This window comes from Brienomyrus brachyistius, chromosome 1 (assembly GCF_023856365.1).
Source record: "Brienomyrus brachyistius isolate T26 chromosome 1, BBRACH_0.4, whole genome shotgun sequence".
NCBI lineage: Eukaryota > Metazoa > Chordata > Actinopteri > Osteoglossiformes > Mormyridae > Brienomyrus > Brienomyrus brachyistius.
The window spans coordinates 5,865,632-5,883,637 of record NC_064533.1 but is presented as its reverse complement, the minus strand read 5'-3'; the positions used below and the strand labels follow the sequence as shown (position 1 = coordinate 5,883,637).

The 18,006-nt window shown below is 46.8% G+C and overlaps 1 protein-coding gene across 1 annotated transcript; it reads left to right on the top strand.

Moving 5' to 3' along the window:
* The first annotated feature begins 3,980 nt into the window (after positions 1-3,980).
* On the top strand, positions 3,981-17,245 carry tnpo3 (transportin 3). The gene is made up of 23 exons (XM_048983370.1): positions 3,981-4,265; positions 6,522-6,722; positions 7,236-7,309; positions 7,665-7,821; positions 8,994-9,137; positions 9,316-9,491; positions 9,829-9,967; positions 10,069-10,215; positions 10,381-10,488; positions 10,800-10,891; positions 11,264-11,403; positions 11,600-11,791; positions 12,202-12,293; positions 12,379-12,455; positions 12,554-12,614; positions 12,748-12,888; positions 12,978-13,094; positions 13,193-13,287; positions 13,799-13,955; positions 14,042-14,209; positions 14,912-15,024; positions 16,074-16,149; positions 16,532-17,245. The coding sequence occupies exons 1-22, from the start codon at positions 4,146-4,148 to the stop codon at positions 16,132-16,134; spliced, it is 2,772 nt and encodes a 923-aa protein (XP_048839327.1). The 5' UTR covers positions 3,981-4,145; the 3' UTR covers positions 16,135-16,149; positions 16,532-17,245.
* The last annotated feature ends 761 nt before the right edge of the window (positions 17,246-18,006 follow it).

Below are 18,006 nucleotides of genomic sequence, written 5' to 3'. Positions count from 1 at the left end.
TCAGTTCCCCAGCCTATAGGTATGAAACTGTTTGCCTCAAAAGTGTTTGTCATTTTCAGCATGAACCTAACATTACTAAGATGTACTTGGGAATTACTGTGGATTTTGGTAATCATTCAATGGGAAATTAGTAACCCCATGTAATCAAAGAATGTTTGCTTAGCATTTGACATCATGAAAAATGAAACTGTCTGGTCGTAGCTCACTTGTAGAATTTGATGAAAGATGAATCACAGAGTGCATTTGGTCCATAAAATGATGCCTTCGTGACCCATCCATCCATTTTCCAAACCGCTTAGCCTACTGGGTCGCGGAGCCTATCCCGAAAGCTATGGGCACGAGGCAGGGAACAACCCAGGATGGGGGGCCAGCCCATCGCAGGGCACACTCACACACCATTCACTCACACATGCACACCTACAGGCAATATAGCAACTCCAAATAGCCTCAGCATGTTTTTGGACTTTGGGGGGAAACCGGAGTACCCGGAAAAAACCCCACGATGACATGGGGAGAACATGCAAACTCCACACACGTGTGACCCAGGCGGAGACTCGAACCCAGGTCTCAGAAGTGTGAGGCAACAGTGCTAACCACTGCACCACTATGCCGCCCCTCGTGATAACCCATTTACACAATTCTCCATACTGGTTTAGCCCATCACGTTCTGTTACTGTACATGGCATATACTACATTGGGGTTACATTTATTTGATTACGTTGCACTGAAACCTGTCAGTAGTTATGACTATTTAAAACAGTGTTCTCCCTTTTTTACAGTGAGAGCTAGTTCTACAAGGAAAATGATCTGGAGAGCCACCATGTTGCGGTGGTTCGTTTCGCTGATTTGGGGGTGGGGTGTCGCTATTGACTGAATATCTTGAACATTGTCCTGTTGGCAGCCATTGGTGTAGAGACTACTACGCCTCTAATTTGATACTTAGCAACCTGATTTGTTTTCATTGCGTGTTTCTTTCCCTTTGCAGTTATAGCCTAAGGCGGCCATCTTTGTTTTGTTGGAATCCACAGAAGCATCTTCAATCTTATGCCACGTCCGCATCAATGCTTGTCTTACAAAATCTTCGGTGCCCATTCCATTTATCCAATCCATTCATCCATCTTCCAATAACTCTAATAAATCCCCCTACTCCATCCCATCCATCCATCCATTTCATAATGTTAGCCATCCCAAGAGAAATTTGTGTGTACAAAAAAACACGTGTGGTTCACACATGCTGGCAAGTCAAGCGTTTGCTTCATGATTCCACAAATAAAGGACCATTGCCATTTGAAGCCAGCATCCACAAAGGTAAAGGCCGCAGAGTTTGTGAGGTAAGTAGCAGGACATGGGATCCGACTGGCTATCAACACCTTTGAGCCCCCTTTTCTCCATCTTCCTGGGGAAGGTCGTGGGTGTGAAGGACCTGGCGATAGTCTCATTTTCCGCATGCTACTGGAAAGGTGAAACATTGCTGACAAGCTGGGATTAAATATAAAGAAGATGGCTGCCTGCAGTCCTAAGTGAATCAGACAATGTTGAGGAACCATAATAGTCCATCTTGTACTCTTTAAAGTGTGTTTACCAGTCTGACCTGAAGGATCACCCAGGAACTCTGGAATATACCATACAAACATTAGCAACCATTGTCATTACAATAGACAGGAAAATGCCAATTTGAGACTATTGCTTTAAAAAATATACTCTGCCAAAAAGATTACATTGTCCTGTGGAGTATTTACTGCCTAAGAAGTTGAAGTGTTTCCCCCCAAAACTGTTAGCGTCTTCTTTTTGTTTTTATAAAACAAAACCAAATGTTAGAGTTAAGTGATTCAGGTAAGATACACTTTCAAACAGTATCACTCATATTACGCAATATATTATTATTAAAAGACTGTCCAAATATGGATTTCTTGTAAATCTTTTGTAAATCAAGCAAAGTACACTCTGTCTGCTTTTTTTCTAGCTATGCGGGTGAAGGTCACCAGTGGTGCCTGAGGGTTGCCAGATGTTACATTCCAGCAGGGCATGCAGATGACTGTAGAACTATCAGAAGCAAGGACAGTCAGCAAATGTGCAAGACAGGCCATATGGTCCGATGGTGCGTGACTTAACAGCACCGTGGGCTAACTTTACTGGTCATAGCTGAAATCAGTACTTAGTCATTTTACTTTGACACTGTTCAAATAGCAGATTCTCTTCTATATAACAGATACCATGAACCCACACAGTATAAACAATCACATACACTATATTGCCAAAAGTATTGGGACACCCCTCCAAATTGTTGAATTCAAGTTCCAATCACTTCCATAGCCACAGGTGTATAAAATCAAACACCTAGACATGCAGACTGCTTCTACAAACATTTGCGAAAGAATGGGTAACTCTCAGGAGCTCAAACCTGGTACCATGATAGGACGCCACCTGTGCAATAAGTCCATTCCTGAAATTTCCTTGTTACTAAATATTCCTCCATGGAATGGTTTTCCATAGCCAAGCAGCTGCATCCAAGCCTTACATCACCAAGTGCAATGTAAAGCGTCGGATGCAGTGGTGTAAAGTACACTGCCACTGGACTCTAGTGCAGTGGAGACGTGTTCTCTGGAGTGATTAACCACGTTTCTCTGTCTGGCAATACGATGGATGAGTCTGGGTTTGGCAGTTGCCAGGAGAACGATATTGCCTGACTGCATTATGCCAAGTGTAAAGTTTGGTGGTGGGGGGGTTATGGTGTGGGGTTGTTTTTCAGGGGTTGGGCTTGGCCCCTTGGATCCAGTGAAAGGAACTCTTAATGCTACAGCATTCAAAGCAATTTTGGACAATTCCATGCTCCAAACTTTGTGGGGACATTTTGGGGATGGCCCCTTCCTGTTCCAACATGGCTGTGCACTAGTGCACAAAGCAAGGTCCATAAGGACATGGATGAGTGAGTCTAGTGTGGAGGAACTTGACTGGCCTGCACAGAGCCCTGACCTCAACCCGATAGAACACCTTTGGGATGATTTAGAGCGGAGACTTCGAGCCAGGCCTTCTCATCCAATATCAGTGCCTGAAGAATGGTCAAAAATTCCCATAAACACACTCCTAAACCTTGTGGACAGCCTTCCCAGAAGAGCTGAAGTTGAGGGTGGGCCAACTCCATATTAAAGCCTGTGTATTAAGAATGGGCTGTTATTAAAGCTCATGTGTGTGTGCCTACATTTGACAGCATAGAAGTTCCCAAAGAAAACAATACAATCCCCAGGAAACAGTGACCTGTTACAGGCTTGACTGGCTGAGAAAGCACAAAGATGAATCCCATTAATCAGGTGCAAATTTTCCTCCTCAACCTTTTCTATTTTTCCCAAAAAGTAGGTTTGTATCTCTGACTGACAGCAGCTCAGATCAGCCTTCTTAGTGAAAGTGGGTGAGGGGCTAGACAGGATACCCCTCTACAGACTCTGTGATCCTACAAAGAGATGTCAATACACACATGGGGAATTAGAGAGATGACTAGCTGTTTGGGAAGACCTCCTAAATCGAAGCCCAAGTAATCAATTGTTACTGGACTTGGATTCAGAGCATGGCAAGGAGGCTCAGGATGGCCCAGACAAGTACTCTGAATTTGCAGAGAATGTACTCTTTTTATTTGTCCCTTAAATTTAGTTTTTATAATTTGAGAATAAAAAACTGTATTTAAAACACATCTTATTATTATTGAGGCCAGTGGCTTCACCAACCTATATGTATATGCGCGTCATAATTTGTTAAGGTATTGACCCACGGTTGAGGATTTTTTTTATGACGCTCATGAAGAAACAATTCCAAAAAATCTATTCCGATGGCGCTGTGAATGCCATGTACCATTGATATAGCTCACGACCCGCCATAAAATTCCAGCGAAGAAGAAGAAAGGGAAGCGCGCGTATTTTGTGTAACCTCAAATGGTCACCCCCCGGCCAGCGAAACGCTCATTTTAGTTCCCACTGGTTCATTTCTAGACGGGGGCGTTTACCGAGCACACGCGGGGATGCTGTGTGTGTGTGTGACTGAGATGGCGGTTAGACCAGTTCGCACGAGAGCTAAGTAGATATTAAAAGGCGTATATTTTAAATTAACAATATATTTGCATTACACTTTTTTGCCTAGCCTCGTAGTACGGAGCCATGGAGGGGGAAAAGCCGTCCCTTGCATTAGTTTACCATGCAGTGCAGGCTCTGTATCACGATCCGGATCCCGCCGGCAAAGAGAGGGCGTCAGTGTGGCTCGGGGAGCTGCAGAAGTCGGTAAGAATCGCTCAGGAAAGTCCGAGGCTGTAAAGAGGCCGACAAGTAGCTAGCCTCAAAATGCGGCTGAGACTGAGCGCCTCATTTAGCTCAACTAACTAAGCCTTTCCGTCTCTGAAATGAATACGCAGGCAGCCATCTGCGGCTGATGTGTTTGGGCAATTTGAAATTAAGTCATGAAGATATATTAGATTTTAAATGCTTTATAAGCACATTATGGCACGCCGGAGAGTCCTTTGGGGATTTATTTGAACAGGAAGCGATGCTGGAAAGCAAGGATTGAATTAGCGAGATTGCTAGCTCCTCTCTGAAATGTATCCAGTATTAATATCGGCAATAATAAAAGTGTTTTCGTGTGTTTGTGCTACAGTTATTTACATTCAAGCCCAGATAGCTGCTAAAAAGTGCTAACCTGTGTTGACGGCTAAGCTGGTCAGTCTGGTAATTCTATAATAGTTTGGGGAGTATAACTGGAGTTCTATTTTTTTAAGGAGAATATACGTGTTGGTGATGTTTTTTTTACTTTGATTCTTTTTGAAAGAAAATCCGTTTCCTTGTAGGGTAGCTGTTGCTGTGACTATTAATTTTTATGTATCGTTCCGGTTTCCACATGCATGAGGCTGTACCTCACAGGAAAAGCGAACTCTTCGAATAGTTATTATTAGCAGGCAGACCGACCACTGAAAACCTCCTGCCTGCTGCTGAATGCGAGGGATTAAAATTTTCACCGTTCTTCTGGTGATTTTGTCATTTTGCACCTAACAAGTTTTGATAGAGAATGAAAGGCCGGACTTTTTTATTTGCACCGTGGTGGCCGAAAGACTTGAGGAAACGGCCATAACAAGTTTTAAGTCAGCTGCTCTTTCATTTTTATGAAATGGCCATTACCGCACTGTGAACTCTTAAGCTGTTAGAAAGGGTGAAAAGTCCTTTGCAGAAGTAAACCGAGTGATTCCCTCTGTGTACTTAATAAGCCTTTTATACAAGATTAGGAGCAGTTGATAATATTTGGGCTGAACATGACAAGGATGTGAGTGATATGACTTGTCTGTCATGCTTGTTCCACTCTATGTGAAAGTGATGTTTTGGTTTGCTATACTTTGAATTGGCAAAAATATTTGTGTGATTTATGTTTTTGATTTTTTTTTTTAAGTGTGTTTGTTTATTGCAAAAAATCTTTTTCTGTGAGATCTTCCTTTTACGGGTATAGCTTTAAATAGGGACCGTCTGGCACAAGTACTTCTTGTAGGCAGTTTTTGATGCTTGTCAGTCATTCAGAAACTTTAGGTCGTTATTGAACTACGGTCAAAGCCACCCTTCAATTGAAAAAGTCTTGAGGCAGTGGTGTACCTTCCAAAGAGTAGGTCTCTTGCCAGAATCTCTATGTGCAAGACATGAAATCTTCCAGGAAGTTCCAAAGAATCCTGTGATGATAGGAGGGGTCTGCTGGCCTCCTTTGCCTAACCTAAAATCCGAGTTGATAGCTACTGTTATAAAGAAAGGATGGGAGGATACAGGATACATATCATAGTAGGTCAGAAATCGTCAGTGTCATGTTCTGGGCTGTGGAACAGTGCAGCATTTTGGCTGATGTATATGTGATGAAAATCAAGCTCTGTTTCTCAATGCGTGCCATAGTGATGCTTGGTGATGATTATGATACTGGTTCATGTCTTTTCTTAATAGACTTGCATGGTTAGTATAATTCTTTGCCAGTGTCGGGACGTTAGCTGTAGCAGGTAGTAATTTCAGTGTCATTGGGTTAGCGGGGTCTCCCTTTGGAAGACTTGCTTCGTTTTGTACCAGAGAACACTACAGCTCTTCTGCATGTGAGGTTAAGATGAAGTGTGGCGGAGTCACATCACTAGATGATGATCCAGAACATACTAGTGGCTCTACATGAAGAAGGTTCTAGACATGCTAGTTATAGTACAAACCAGGAGTACTATTATTAATATTGCTCTTCGTCTTGGAGTATTTCTAATTTGTGTGTAACATAGTTTTGTAGCTTTATTGATGGGAATTTGTTCAGATCACTTTTCAGTATTTCTTTTAAACTGTTTGGATTGATAAGCTTCAGTCTGACTTGATTAAGTTACATCTGGAAGCTTAAGTTTCCCTTTCTGCTGTGAAGTTGTTAACTTCACAGGCTCCTAGTTCTCCATTTAGACTTGACGATGCCTCTTAGTCTTGTTGCTAATTCTTGACACGATGACAGTATCCTTCAGTACCTTTCATCCTCCCCGGTGTCTGCAGATGTATGCTTGGGAGATTTCGGACCAACTCCTCCAGCTGAAGCAAGATGTGGAGTCATGCTACTTTGCAGCGCAGACGATGAAGATGAAAATCCAGACCTCGTTCTATGAGCTTCCGGCCGACACCCACATCGCGCTGCGTGACTCGCTGCTCTCTCACATCGAGAACCTCAAGGACCTCTCCCCGATCATCATCACCCAGGTACCGCTTCAAGCTCACTGGACCCACCAGTGGGCCATAGAGTGGTGGTTTACCATCGTAGAAGCAAGTAATGATGCCAGTGGAGATTTATTGGCTGTGTTGTGATTAAACTGGTCATTGTTGATGACTGACATGAACTCCATCGCCTGCCTTCTGTCGCATTGTCTTTAACCCCAGGGAGGATCTGCTTCTTCTACAAACTGATTGGGTCAGCAGTACCCATTGTCATTCTCATGACCTGATCTGAACTGTTTGTAGACCCAGTTGCTGGTTTACTGGTCCCTTTGATAATTTTGACCTTTTTATCCTGCCTGTCGCCTTTATCACATCTCTGCAATGTGGTTTTAAAAGTCAACAAACCACTGGTGACAGTGATAAGTTTCTCTGTGACTCCCTCCCATTTGAATGTATGCTCTTGTGAACCTATGGTCTTGGCTCACTGATAACTGAGGGTTGTGGTTGGGGGGGGGGTGGCTGCAGATTTTGGGCTGATGTGCTTGTCCTTCCCCTCAGCTCGCTCTCGCCATCGCGGATTTGGCTCTCCAGATGGCATCCTGGAAGGGCTGCGTTCACACACTCATCGAAAAGTAAGTTTGCTCCTCTGCCGGTCTAACTTGGTCAAGCCAAGCATATTCCCTAATATATTTTGCAATATTTTTAATGCATCTAAGAACCTAGGATTTTAGAATGTTTTATTGACCGCATACCACAAATGCATCTGAATGCTGATTTGTTTGGCCACACCCAGTACAAAGAACAACCATATATAAACAAAGAATAAGTAACCAATTGTAATTCACATAATATTAATGTGGTGTGGAGTTTTGACGGACTTAATTGCACCATAAGCATAATGGGTGATAATAGCCATGGGTGACGTGGCCTCACCGGTCATACATGGAGGAGGCCTGTTGAATTCAGTGTCATCCTGCCTGCACTCAGGTACAGCGGCGATGTCTCCTCCATGACCTTCCTGATGGAGATTCTGACCGTGCTGCCTGAGGAGGTCCATAGCCGCTCCCTCCGAATCGGGGCCAACCGCCGTACGGAGATCATCGAGGACCTGGCCTACTACTCTGGCACCGTCGTTGCCCTGCTGGTAGAGCTGTTTGCCAATGTTTCAATTTAGCCATAAGTGTACCACTTTCAAATTTCGTATATATGTACGTTATGGACATTAAAATGGGTTTTTATTAGATATGAACAGATCGATCAACAAGGGATTAGAATTGGCCGATTTTCAGCATGATCAGCCTGGACCGGAGAACGGCCGAGCAGTTTCATGTATTTCCGATATCAAACCGGTCCATTTTACACATTCGTTGCACATCATATGCACAGTGGTGCACGCTCACAGCTGCACACTAACACGTCGTTAGCATAGAAGTTCTTCACAAAAAGTGTAGCCAACACCAGTTTGCAATCTGTAATACATGTAAAGCCAAAGTATACTGTGGGGGAACCACCATGAAAACGTGGTGAAACACTGGAAGTAAACTTTAATCTGATTATTAAACATATACTAGATAACCGTGAAAAAGGAATAACCATTAAAATTAGCTAAGCTAAGTTTTTTTTTCCTATGACAGAGTAAAAATGTTTTAGTGAAAGCCGCCTGTGCTGTAACGTTTATACAGTATGAAGGTTTGAAAAATCCGGGTCTTAATCTACCTTACTAGCAATGTAAGAATTGTATATGCATAACATTTGATGTTTGTATTAATAATATTACCCTGCACCTATTATTATTTGTAGGAGTAGAGTACACTTTGTAGCCTTTGGACATTTTTTAAATTTTATGATGAGGGAAAACGAAGAGAAAAAGGTCAATGTCGTGTTATTGGATGAATTTAAACATACTAGAAAATGACATAAGTAACTGACATTTGTTTTATTTAAATTTTGCACCTGGACTGGATCCCATAACTTGTGCAGTTTGGAGGAAATTAAGTTCAACGATTATTAAAATAAAATTCTACGTTGAAGGAAAGTTGAATTTTGTTTATATGCTGTCAATTATAGTTTGTAGAAAGAAAATCGTAATTGGCAAAAATTGGTATCGCCCGGTCGCACTTGCAATAAAATCGGAATCGGCCAAGAAATTTACAACTGATGCACGTATAGTTTTTATGTACAAACTCATGTCTTTGCTTAATCAGGCTTTTGCGTTTGAACAAGGTCTACTCATCCTGGGAAAGGTAAGGCGATTAAAACAGACGGCATCTGAATGTGTGGGTGTTGTCCTGACCCCTCTCTTCACCTCCTTCCCAGGCGTCATGCGTGGAGAAGACTGGTAGTAATGAGAAGATGCTCATCAAGGTTTTCCGGTGCTTGGGCAGCTGGTTCAACCTCGGGGTCCTGGACACCACCTTCATGGCCAACAGCCAGCTGCTTATTCTCCTTTTCCAAGTGCTGGTGGGTCCTCCCTCTGCCTAGTATCTTCTAGAATCTTGCGGGTGTTTGATCTCCACACGTGTGGGGTCGCCTGTGCACTCCTCCCGTGAAATGGTGTGCAGGCCGTGTAACCTTAGCGGCCAAGCGTGTGTGTCACTCTTGGACACACGTTATCCTCACTTCGCTCTTTCTCCTGCAGCAGAGGGACGAGACCCCCACCAACCTGCACGAGGCGGCCTCGGATTGCGTGTGCTCGGCGCTGTACGCCATCGAGAATGTGGACAACAACATGGCGTTGGCGCTGCAGCTGTTTCGGGGTGTCCTCCTCCTAGAGACGGCCTATCACATGGCTGTAGCCCGCGAGGACCTGGACAAGTAAGTCTGGGTTCGGCTGTTCCGTTACCCCCCCCCTCATTTTCTTTTCTGTATTTTTTTTGTGGCTCTCTTCTGTTAAAAAAAATAACCAAATGGAATTCTGCTGCCCGGTTGGTGGTGGGATTTTTCCAATACCTGCTGTATTCGTAAGGCAGCAAACGGATGGTGCTCCTAAATATTCTGCTCTTTGCTAATATAGTTCTCTGTGGGGACAAGTCTGATTTGGGATCAGTTTTGGTGAAGGAGAGAGGCGTGCAGGGAGGTTGAGGCTTAGCTGGACCAGCAAGTCAGCTCCAGAGGACCAACGTGTGTGATCATGTGCGCCCCCATGTGGCAGGGTGCTGAACTACTGCCGCATCTTCACGGAGCTGTGCGAGACCCTCCTGGAGACAATTGTGCAAAGTCCCGGCCAGGGTATGGGGGATCTTCGGACGCTGGAGCTGCTGCTGATCTGTGCGGGGCACCCGCAGTATGAGGTGAGGCATGCACCCAACCACAAGCATGCAAGAGCACAACTTCTGCTCATGCAACGCGGAGCTGCCGTGTCCTCACCTCATCGTGGCGCCTTCACTGTTAGGTCGCTGAGATCTCCTTCAACTTCTGGTACCGGCTGGGGGAGCGCCTGTACAAGACCAACGACGCTGTGCTGCACGGAATCTTCCGGCCCTACATCCAGAGGCTGCTGCATGGGCTGGCTCGCCATTGCCAGCTGGATGCTGACCATGTGAGCGGTCATGTGACCACATATGCATTATATATACATAGCGACATATTGTATAGGTGCACAACTGTGTTCTGATCCTTCATTAAAACACTTATTTTCGCATGTTTTATATACATCATACTAAAAGTAAATTGAATCTTTTCTCACCCCCTTATTCACGTGAAGGAAGGAATACCTGAGGACACAGATGACTTTGGAGAATTCCGGATGAGAGTCTCAGATCTGGTGAAGGACGTCATTTTCTTAGTGGGATCGATGGAATGCTTCTCACAGGTGAGGAGGAAGATGACCGAGGCTCTGCTGCTTTGGAAATGAGTTGTGGCCTTTTTATGCAAATACCAAACGCAAAGTGCGAGTGTGAACAAGCATTCCCCTTGTAATGAACAAGTGTCACTTCTGTGCAACTTCCTCATTTCCGCAGTTTGCATCGCTGGCTGTTTTTCATAAGTACCGGATGTGCGTTGGTGAAATATCCCTTGCAGTCCCCCCCCCCAAAACATCTCCCTGCTCATGACAAAAGTTTTGGCAGGGCTGCATGATTAAAATGCACGATAGCTAAGACTTTGAATCGCCTGACTCTGCAGCTGTACTCCACGCTGAAGGAGGGCAGTCCGCCTTGGGAGGTGACTGAGGCCGTGCTCTTCATCATGGCTGCCATCGCCAAGAGTGTCGATCCGTGAGTTGGATAAGGTCTACTTGGTGTAGCCTGGTGTCTGAGCCGAACGCCCATGGAAGTTTTTGGGGCTGGAATGAAGTTATTCCAGAGAAATACTTCTGCCATTATAGGAAAACAATGTTAATCCATTAGCTAGCACAAACGTTTACTGATTTTCAGGTGATACTGATGGGTAGTTTGGTGGAGTAATTCAGTTGAGGTGCCATGCTTAGTGATACACATTTAGTCCCCTTCTTGCAGTCTTGAAGTGGTTATCCTTCTCATTAGATCCTTTGATGTCTGCTTTTCTGTCAGCTTCATGCTAATCTCCACCAACCATGTTTTCTACGTCGGTTTTTGCGCGATCGTATGAATGTCTTCTACACCATCCAGTGAGAACAACCCAACCTTGACTGAAGTGTTGGAGCAGGTGGTCCTGCTCCCCCAGACGGTCCACATCGCCGTCCGCTACACCAGCATCGAGCTGGTGGGGGAGATGAGTGAGGCGGTGAACCACAACCCCCGCTTCTTAGGTACGTGATTAGCTTAATAAAACTATGCAGTCGGGGAATCCGGACCTCAGGCTTGTTGGCTGTCTTGCCAACCTTCTCCCGTTGACTTTTGGTCCAACGGAAACATTTTTGCCTTGTCTCCGGTGATGCCCCTGATTACCTCTCAATGCGATCACGCATCTGCCCGCCTTTGACGGAAGCGACGTTCTCCTCACAGACCCGGTGCTGAATTACCTCATGAAAGGTTTGGGGGAGAAGCCCCTGGCTTCAATGGCAGCCAAGGCCATCCTCAGCATCTGCTCCGTGTGCCGGGACCACATGGCCCAGCACTTCCAGGGCTTGCTGGAGATCGCGCGCTCCCTCGACTCCTTCGCCCTATCTACAGAAGCTGCAGTTGGCCTCCTCAAAGGTACCCTCTTCAAAGGGGTCCGGAGAACCTCCCGTGGGATATGAAGTTGTTCATACACACACGCATTCCTCTCCCATAAAAATCGTAAGGGCTCCTAGTTCAAACATGGATCATGCTCACTCTTCAACTAATGTCATTGAGCACATGCATAACAAAATGAAGTATAAGTTCAAGTAGAATGTTTTTTAGTGCAAACATTACACATAGGAATAAAATGGACTGTAGAATTTGAATAAATAATATTTTAAAAAGCAACAAGTGTGACGGTTAGTTGTAAGGGGCATCACTGATGTCTGTGAGCTCTGTACCACCTCGGTAGTCTGGGATCACTGGGTTTATCAGCCTCAGGTGTTTGTACGGCTCTGTTGCAAATGTAAATTGAGTGTGTAATAAATGATTACATTTTGCAGGTACTGCTTTAGTTCTGGCACGTCTCCCACTTGAGAAAATAGCCGAATGTCTGAGTGATCTATGCGCTGTGCAGGTCATTGCCCTTAAAAAGGTGGGTGCCCCTCGCTGTTTGAACCTTCCGCTCTATATTTCACAGCTGAAGTTTGCATGCTGACATTTCATGTTCACCCCTGCAGCTGCTATCTCAGGACCACAGCAATTCCAAGTCCGCCGACCCCACGGTTTGGCTGGACAGGTTAGCGGTCATCTTCAGGTAAGATTTCCATTGCATCCAGTAGGTGGTGCTGTTAACACGGTAGATTCGTCGGCTGTTGAGAGAGGTCCGTTGAGCAGCTCTGTTCTGCGTTCCAGGCACACAAACCCAATAGTGGAAAATGGGCAAATGCATCCGTGCCAGAAGGTCATCCATGATGTAAGTGGGTTCTGCCCCGTGTGTGACGGGATGGCTGGCGGAGCAGGCGCTGATTGGGATGGCTGGCGGAGCAGGCGCTGATTGGGATGGCTGGCGGAGCAGGCGCTGATTGTAATCTCCCCCTGGCTCCTAGATCTGGCCTGTGCTGTCGGAGACACTGAACAAGCACCAAGGCGACAACCGCATCGTGGAGCGCTGCTGTCGCTGTCTTCGCTTCGCAGTGCGCTGTGTGGGGAAAGGCTCCGCCTCCCTGCTGCAGCCGCTGGTCACACAGGTGCATCCAAACGCCCGCGTCTCTTTCGGCTGACCCGAAAGGCGTCATGTTTTTCGTGAGTGAATCTATGTGAGCGATCTTCTGCGCAGATGGTGAACGTCTACCGGGTATATCCCCACTCCTGCTTCCTGTACCTGGGCAGCATCCTGGTGGACGAATATGGAATGGAGGAGGGCTGCCGGCAGGGACTCCTGGACATGCTGCAGGTGCCCGGCTCGCACCTTTTGGAATTTTCTAAAATCGGTCTCATTGATTCTGCTGCCCTTGCCAGCCATTTTAATACTGTCCCTCCCCCCCCCACCAGGCTCTCTGCATGCCCACCTTCCAGCTGCTGGAGCAGCCCAATGGCCTGAGGAACCATCCAGACACGGTCGATGACCTCTTCAGACTGGCCACCAGGTACTGAGGGCAGGGCTTGTCAGAGAGGCCCTTTTCTGGCTTCTTCTACACAACTCCAATAAACAACTACTGCTGCTTTTACGCATAACTAGGTGATTGAGAAGTGCATTGTGGCTGCACTGGGAGCCAATGGGAAGTGGGTTAAACCTACTGGTCACTGACGTTGTGTTTTAATGCTACCACTTTACAATAAGGTTCCCTTTGCCACTTGTAAATGGTAGTAACTCATTAATAAAAAGAGAACCTGTGTTATAACTTGTTTAAAATTCTATTAATAATTTACAGTGTTACAACCTAATAATGAACCAGATTATAAACCAATCATAAACGCTTTATACGGGGGCTTTATTGTAAAGCGGCACCATTTTAATCTCATCCTCTGTGGCCCCGAGCCCCATCTTCCGTCCTATGATTAACTACTGCTCCCTCTCGCATCAAATTTCGAAGCAGCTTGCGGTGTGGCTGGTCCTGCTCAGACTGACCCCCTCACCTGTCCCGCCCCCCGCTGCAGGTTTGTCCAGCGCAGCCCCGTCACCCTCCTGAGCAGCCAGGTCGTCGTGCACCTGGTCCAGTGCGCCATTGCAGCCGCCACCTTGGACCACCGGGACGCGAACTGCAGTGTGATGAAGTTCATCAGGGACCTCATCCACACAGGCATCACCAACGATGTGAGTCCCCAGGCGCCCGCCGCTGTGGCCCCATGTATCCGCACCGTAAGCCTGGAATTCACCCGTGCTGCCCCTGTGTCCCCCAGCATGAAGACGACTTCGAGGTCCGCAAGCAGCTGATCTCACAGGCCATGCAGCAGCACGGCCAGCAGCTCATCACGCAGATAATCCACGCGTGCTGCTTCTTCCTGCCTCCATACACGCTGCCCGATGTGGCCGAGGTCATCTGGGAGGTCATGCTCTTCGACCGGCCTGTGAGTCATCACACCATTGTTAACATGAGGATTGTGTTTGTATGTAGCACTAGAGAGCGGCGCAGTGACGATATCTGTGCCCATATCCATCTGTCCCTATGTCCACCAATACAGTCCCCAAAACGTCCTTGTGGGAATGCCATAAACTTCATCTCCATTCCTGTTGTTCTATGGGAAAGTTATTTTTTTTCCCCCCATTCCCACAGACATCCACGCTATTCCCGTTTTTCCCCCCATTCCCACAGACATCCACGCTATTCCCGGTTTTCCCCCCATTCCCACAGACATCCACGCTATTCCCGGTTTTCCCCCCATTCCCACAGACATCCACGCTATTCCCGGTTTTCCCCCATTCCCTTGCAGCCCTCTGTGTAGCACCCTGTCAATCGGTTGTATTTTTTAATTCCGACTCATTTTGCCTGAAAGCTCAGTGACTGCGGGTACGTATTGGATACTGTACCCCAGATACGGAATGAAGGTTTTGCTGGGAGGGTTATAGCTAAACTGCTGCACACAGCAGGGACCACAAGGTGGCGCATCGTGTGCAGTTTGGACACCAGAGTTCCGACAGTTTCTACGATACCTTTTTGTCAGATAATTAATATCGCCTGCGTCATTTGTCAGCCATCCGGCAGGGCGGGTATACAGAGTACAAACGACAGCGTCTAGTGAGTCTTTATGATGTCACTTTGGTGATTCCAGACGTTCTGCCGGTGGTTGGAGAATGCCCTCAAGGGACTCCCCAAGGAGACGTCCGGGGGGGCCGTGACTGTCACCAACAAGCAGCTCACAGACTTCCACAAGCAGGTCACCAGGTGAGCACCGATACTCAGGGTCCGTCTTGCGGTTTCATCCCGGCTTCGTCTGCCACGTTCAGTCACGTGGAGTGTGCGAGACAGGCTGTACCCGAGACGTCTGGGCACGGTCATACCTGACCGTTAAGGAGACTGTTCGTTGTGGATCATGCGCATTTCTCTGATGCCAAGTGATGTACCGTGACTCACTGCACCGGTACACGGGGCCCGCAGCACAGTCTGTAAGTACAGAACTGAATAACCCAAGAATGGGAAGCAGAAGTGAGAGATTTTCTATGCCCATTTTGAGGCCCTCTGAGGTTGGGAGGCGTCTCCGCACCCGGGAGCCCATCGTCTTTCTGGTCCTGATAAACACATCCAGCGCTGAAGTGCATTAAAACTCGCTGCCGCCCCAAGTTCCTCGGCCCGAGGAAGGAGCCTTTCACAGGAGCCCCTCTGGTTATTTTTGGGTTATTTGTTTAATGACTTATTTATAATTTGGGGTGCGGGCATGCATAGACGGGCAGGCGGGTCACTGGAACGCCGGAGAACCTGTGCAGGAGATCTAGCTGGATTCCTGGGCAAGTCTGAACAGGACCTGGTGCTGTAAGCTCCTGCCTCCCTGGCCTCCCGCTTCCAGAAAGTAGGCCAGCTTCAGCAGTCTGACTGCATGTCAGGGCCCCCAACCTCATCCTAGATACACACCGGTTCCATGACCTTACTTTTTTTTTGTTAAACTTACTAGCCCGGTGTTTTCCAACCCAGTCCTCGTAGACCCCCAGACAGTGCACATTTTTGCTCCCTCCCACCATCTGGACAAGGTATTTGGTGTTCCTGATTGGCTGGGAGCTGGGAGAGAGCAAAAATGTAGAATGGAGGTCCCTGAAGAATGGATTGAGAAACACAGCACTAGCCGGCCCGGAGAGTCACGGTACCCTGCAGCTGGAACGAAATCGTTCAGCTTGGCGGAGCTGTTGAAAACTGACAATTTGCTACTCAGAGCCTGACAGCAAGGGGTCTTTGTTGATGTCCGCCTTCATTTTTCTTACATGCTTACTGTCTGCTTGCAGTGCTGAAGAGTGTAAACAGGTGTGTTGGGCCATCAGAGAGTTCACAAGGCTGTTCCGATAGCTGCCACGAGACCAGGTAAGGGCAAGGTCCGTTCGCTCACACTCACCTCTGATCGTTGGCAGCCAGTCATCCATGTTCCTGATTACAGTCTGTCCATCATCCATGTTCAGCAAGAGCCCAGCCCAGTTTAAACTGAACCGTTCTGGGGTTTTTAACAGTGCACAAGATTTTATTGCAAACATCGTGCAACATTTTGGGCTGAGATTGCGCCTCTGAGTCCTTTAGCATGACGATTGACCCTGCTATTACTCCAGAAACTGCTTTTCAAAAAATATACATCGCTTTGGATAAAAGTGTCTGCGAAAATAAAGGAAAGGTGTAAACGTGCACATACATTTATCTGTACCTTACTTGTAATTTGGTTCTGAGTCTAATGGCCTTTTTGTTTCTCCTTTAGGACAATCTTTCGATTGAGATGCAGAGAGGCAGCGATGTGTTAACAGGATGACCGCCGTTGGAACTGTGTAACTCCAAGATGATTCTGCTCGCTGGAGAGCCAACACGATGGACCGCTGACGCAGGACAGACCACGTGCTCGTGTGAGGTCCCTTAGAGACGGCATCCCCAACCCTGACCCCCACGGCCTGGCACGTCTTTGTCCACATAAAACTATGGGGTGGGGGGGGGGGGGTGGTAGTGAACTCGTTCGGCTGGATTTCATCAGATCTCGGATCCATTACAGGCTGGGCGGGCCGCTGCTGAAGGATGTGCCTGGCTATGAATGAAAAAGACTATTTTTTTTTTTTTTTTTTTTAATAAATGATTTATTTTCATGGACTGTCCGAACGTGCCACTAGGAGGCAGCCACTAGGACGTGCCACTAGGAGGCAGCACAGAGCTGTGGACGCCAGCCGGACAGACAGCCCAGCCAGCTGGGGGATCTGGGGTCTTCATTAAAAGGACACTTCCGCTCGTTCGGTAAATTTTAATGCTTTTTTTAAACAGCGGTGGGGAGTTTTATTGTTTTAGTTGGCAGAACTGTTCCCCCTCCCCCCTCCCGAATTGTGATGTGAGAACAGTGTCACCAACAGGGGGTCCACAGCTGGACACACGCTGTGCCATCCAGTGTTGTAACCATCTTGAGAACAATAAAAGAACACAACAAACTGGAGGACGACTGGCTTGCTAGTGTCATTTAGTGCCGAGCTCCGGAGTCCGCGGGAAGACGAGTAAGACGGGTTCCGTGTTCCGGAGCCCTTGGGTTCCGTGTTCCGGAGCCCTTGGGTTCCGTGTTCCGGAGCCCTTGGGTTTGGTCTCCGCGGGACACGCGTTACATGCCGCAGTTGCAACATAGCCGACGCATTTGACGAGGATGATGAGAAGGTGCCCGTGCGTCCTGCATGGTGTGGTTAACGTTAATAATCTGTGGCGTTACACAATTGGCCGTTTTTCGAGCACTGGTGCAATCCAGTATGTCACACCTGAGATTGAGTAACTGGAGGTTAATTGAAAATTGTTTGGTTAAAAATCCAGTCTGTTAATGATTTTTGCCCACACATACGTTTCATATTTAGGTCCTTAAGATATTGTGCCTTTAGAATAAAGTCAGCTGGTCATGCCTGGGATTCCTGTATTACAACGCTGGATCTTTGGGTTAACAAGGTAACTTGTTGGATTTAAGGTAGTCTGGGTTGAGTGTAAGTGAACAAAGGAAGTCCACTTAACGTTGGCTTTAAGGTACTCAGGTTTATCTGGCTAAGCAAGTGCAGCTTGGTTCATTTCCTGCCCTGTTGTGATACCCGCTCACCCAAAAAATGACTGCAAATGTTTTTGGGGGCATCTGTAAGTTCTTTGAACTTCAGAACTTTCTTCACTCAAATACTTAACTTGCATTTATCTGTGAAATACGACCAATTTCTTTGATTTGCAGTC

Coding starts and splice junctions, on each gene's coding strand:
- tnpo3 (XM_048983370.1), top strand. CDS start 4,146: ATGGAGGGGGAAAAGCCGTCCCTTGCATTAGTTTACCATGCAGTGCAG. Junction 9,968..10,068: donor CGGGGCACCCGCAGTATGAG/GTGAGGCATGCA, acceptor CTTCACTGTTAG/GTCGCTGAGATCTCCTTCAA. Junction 13,956..14,041: donor ACACAGGCATCACCAACGAT/GTGAGTCCCCAG, acceptor TGTGTCCCCCAG/CATGAAGACGACTTCGAGGT.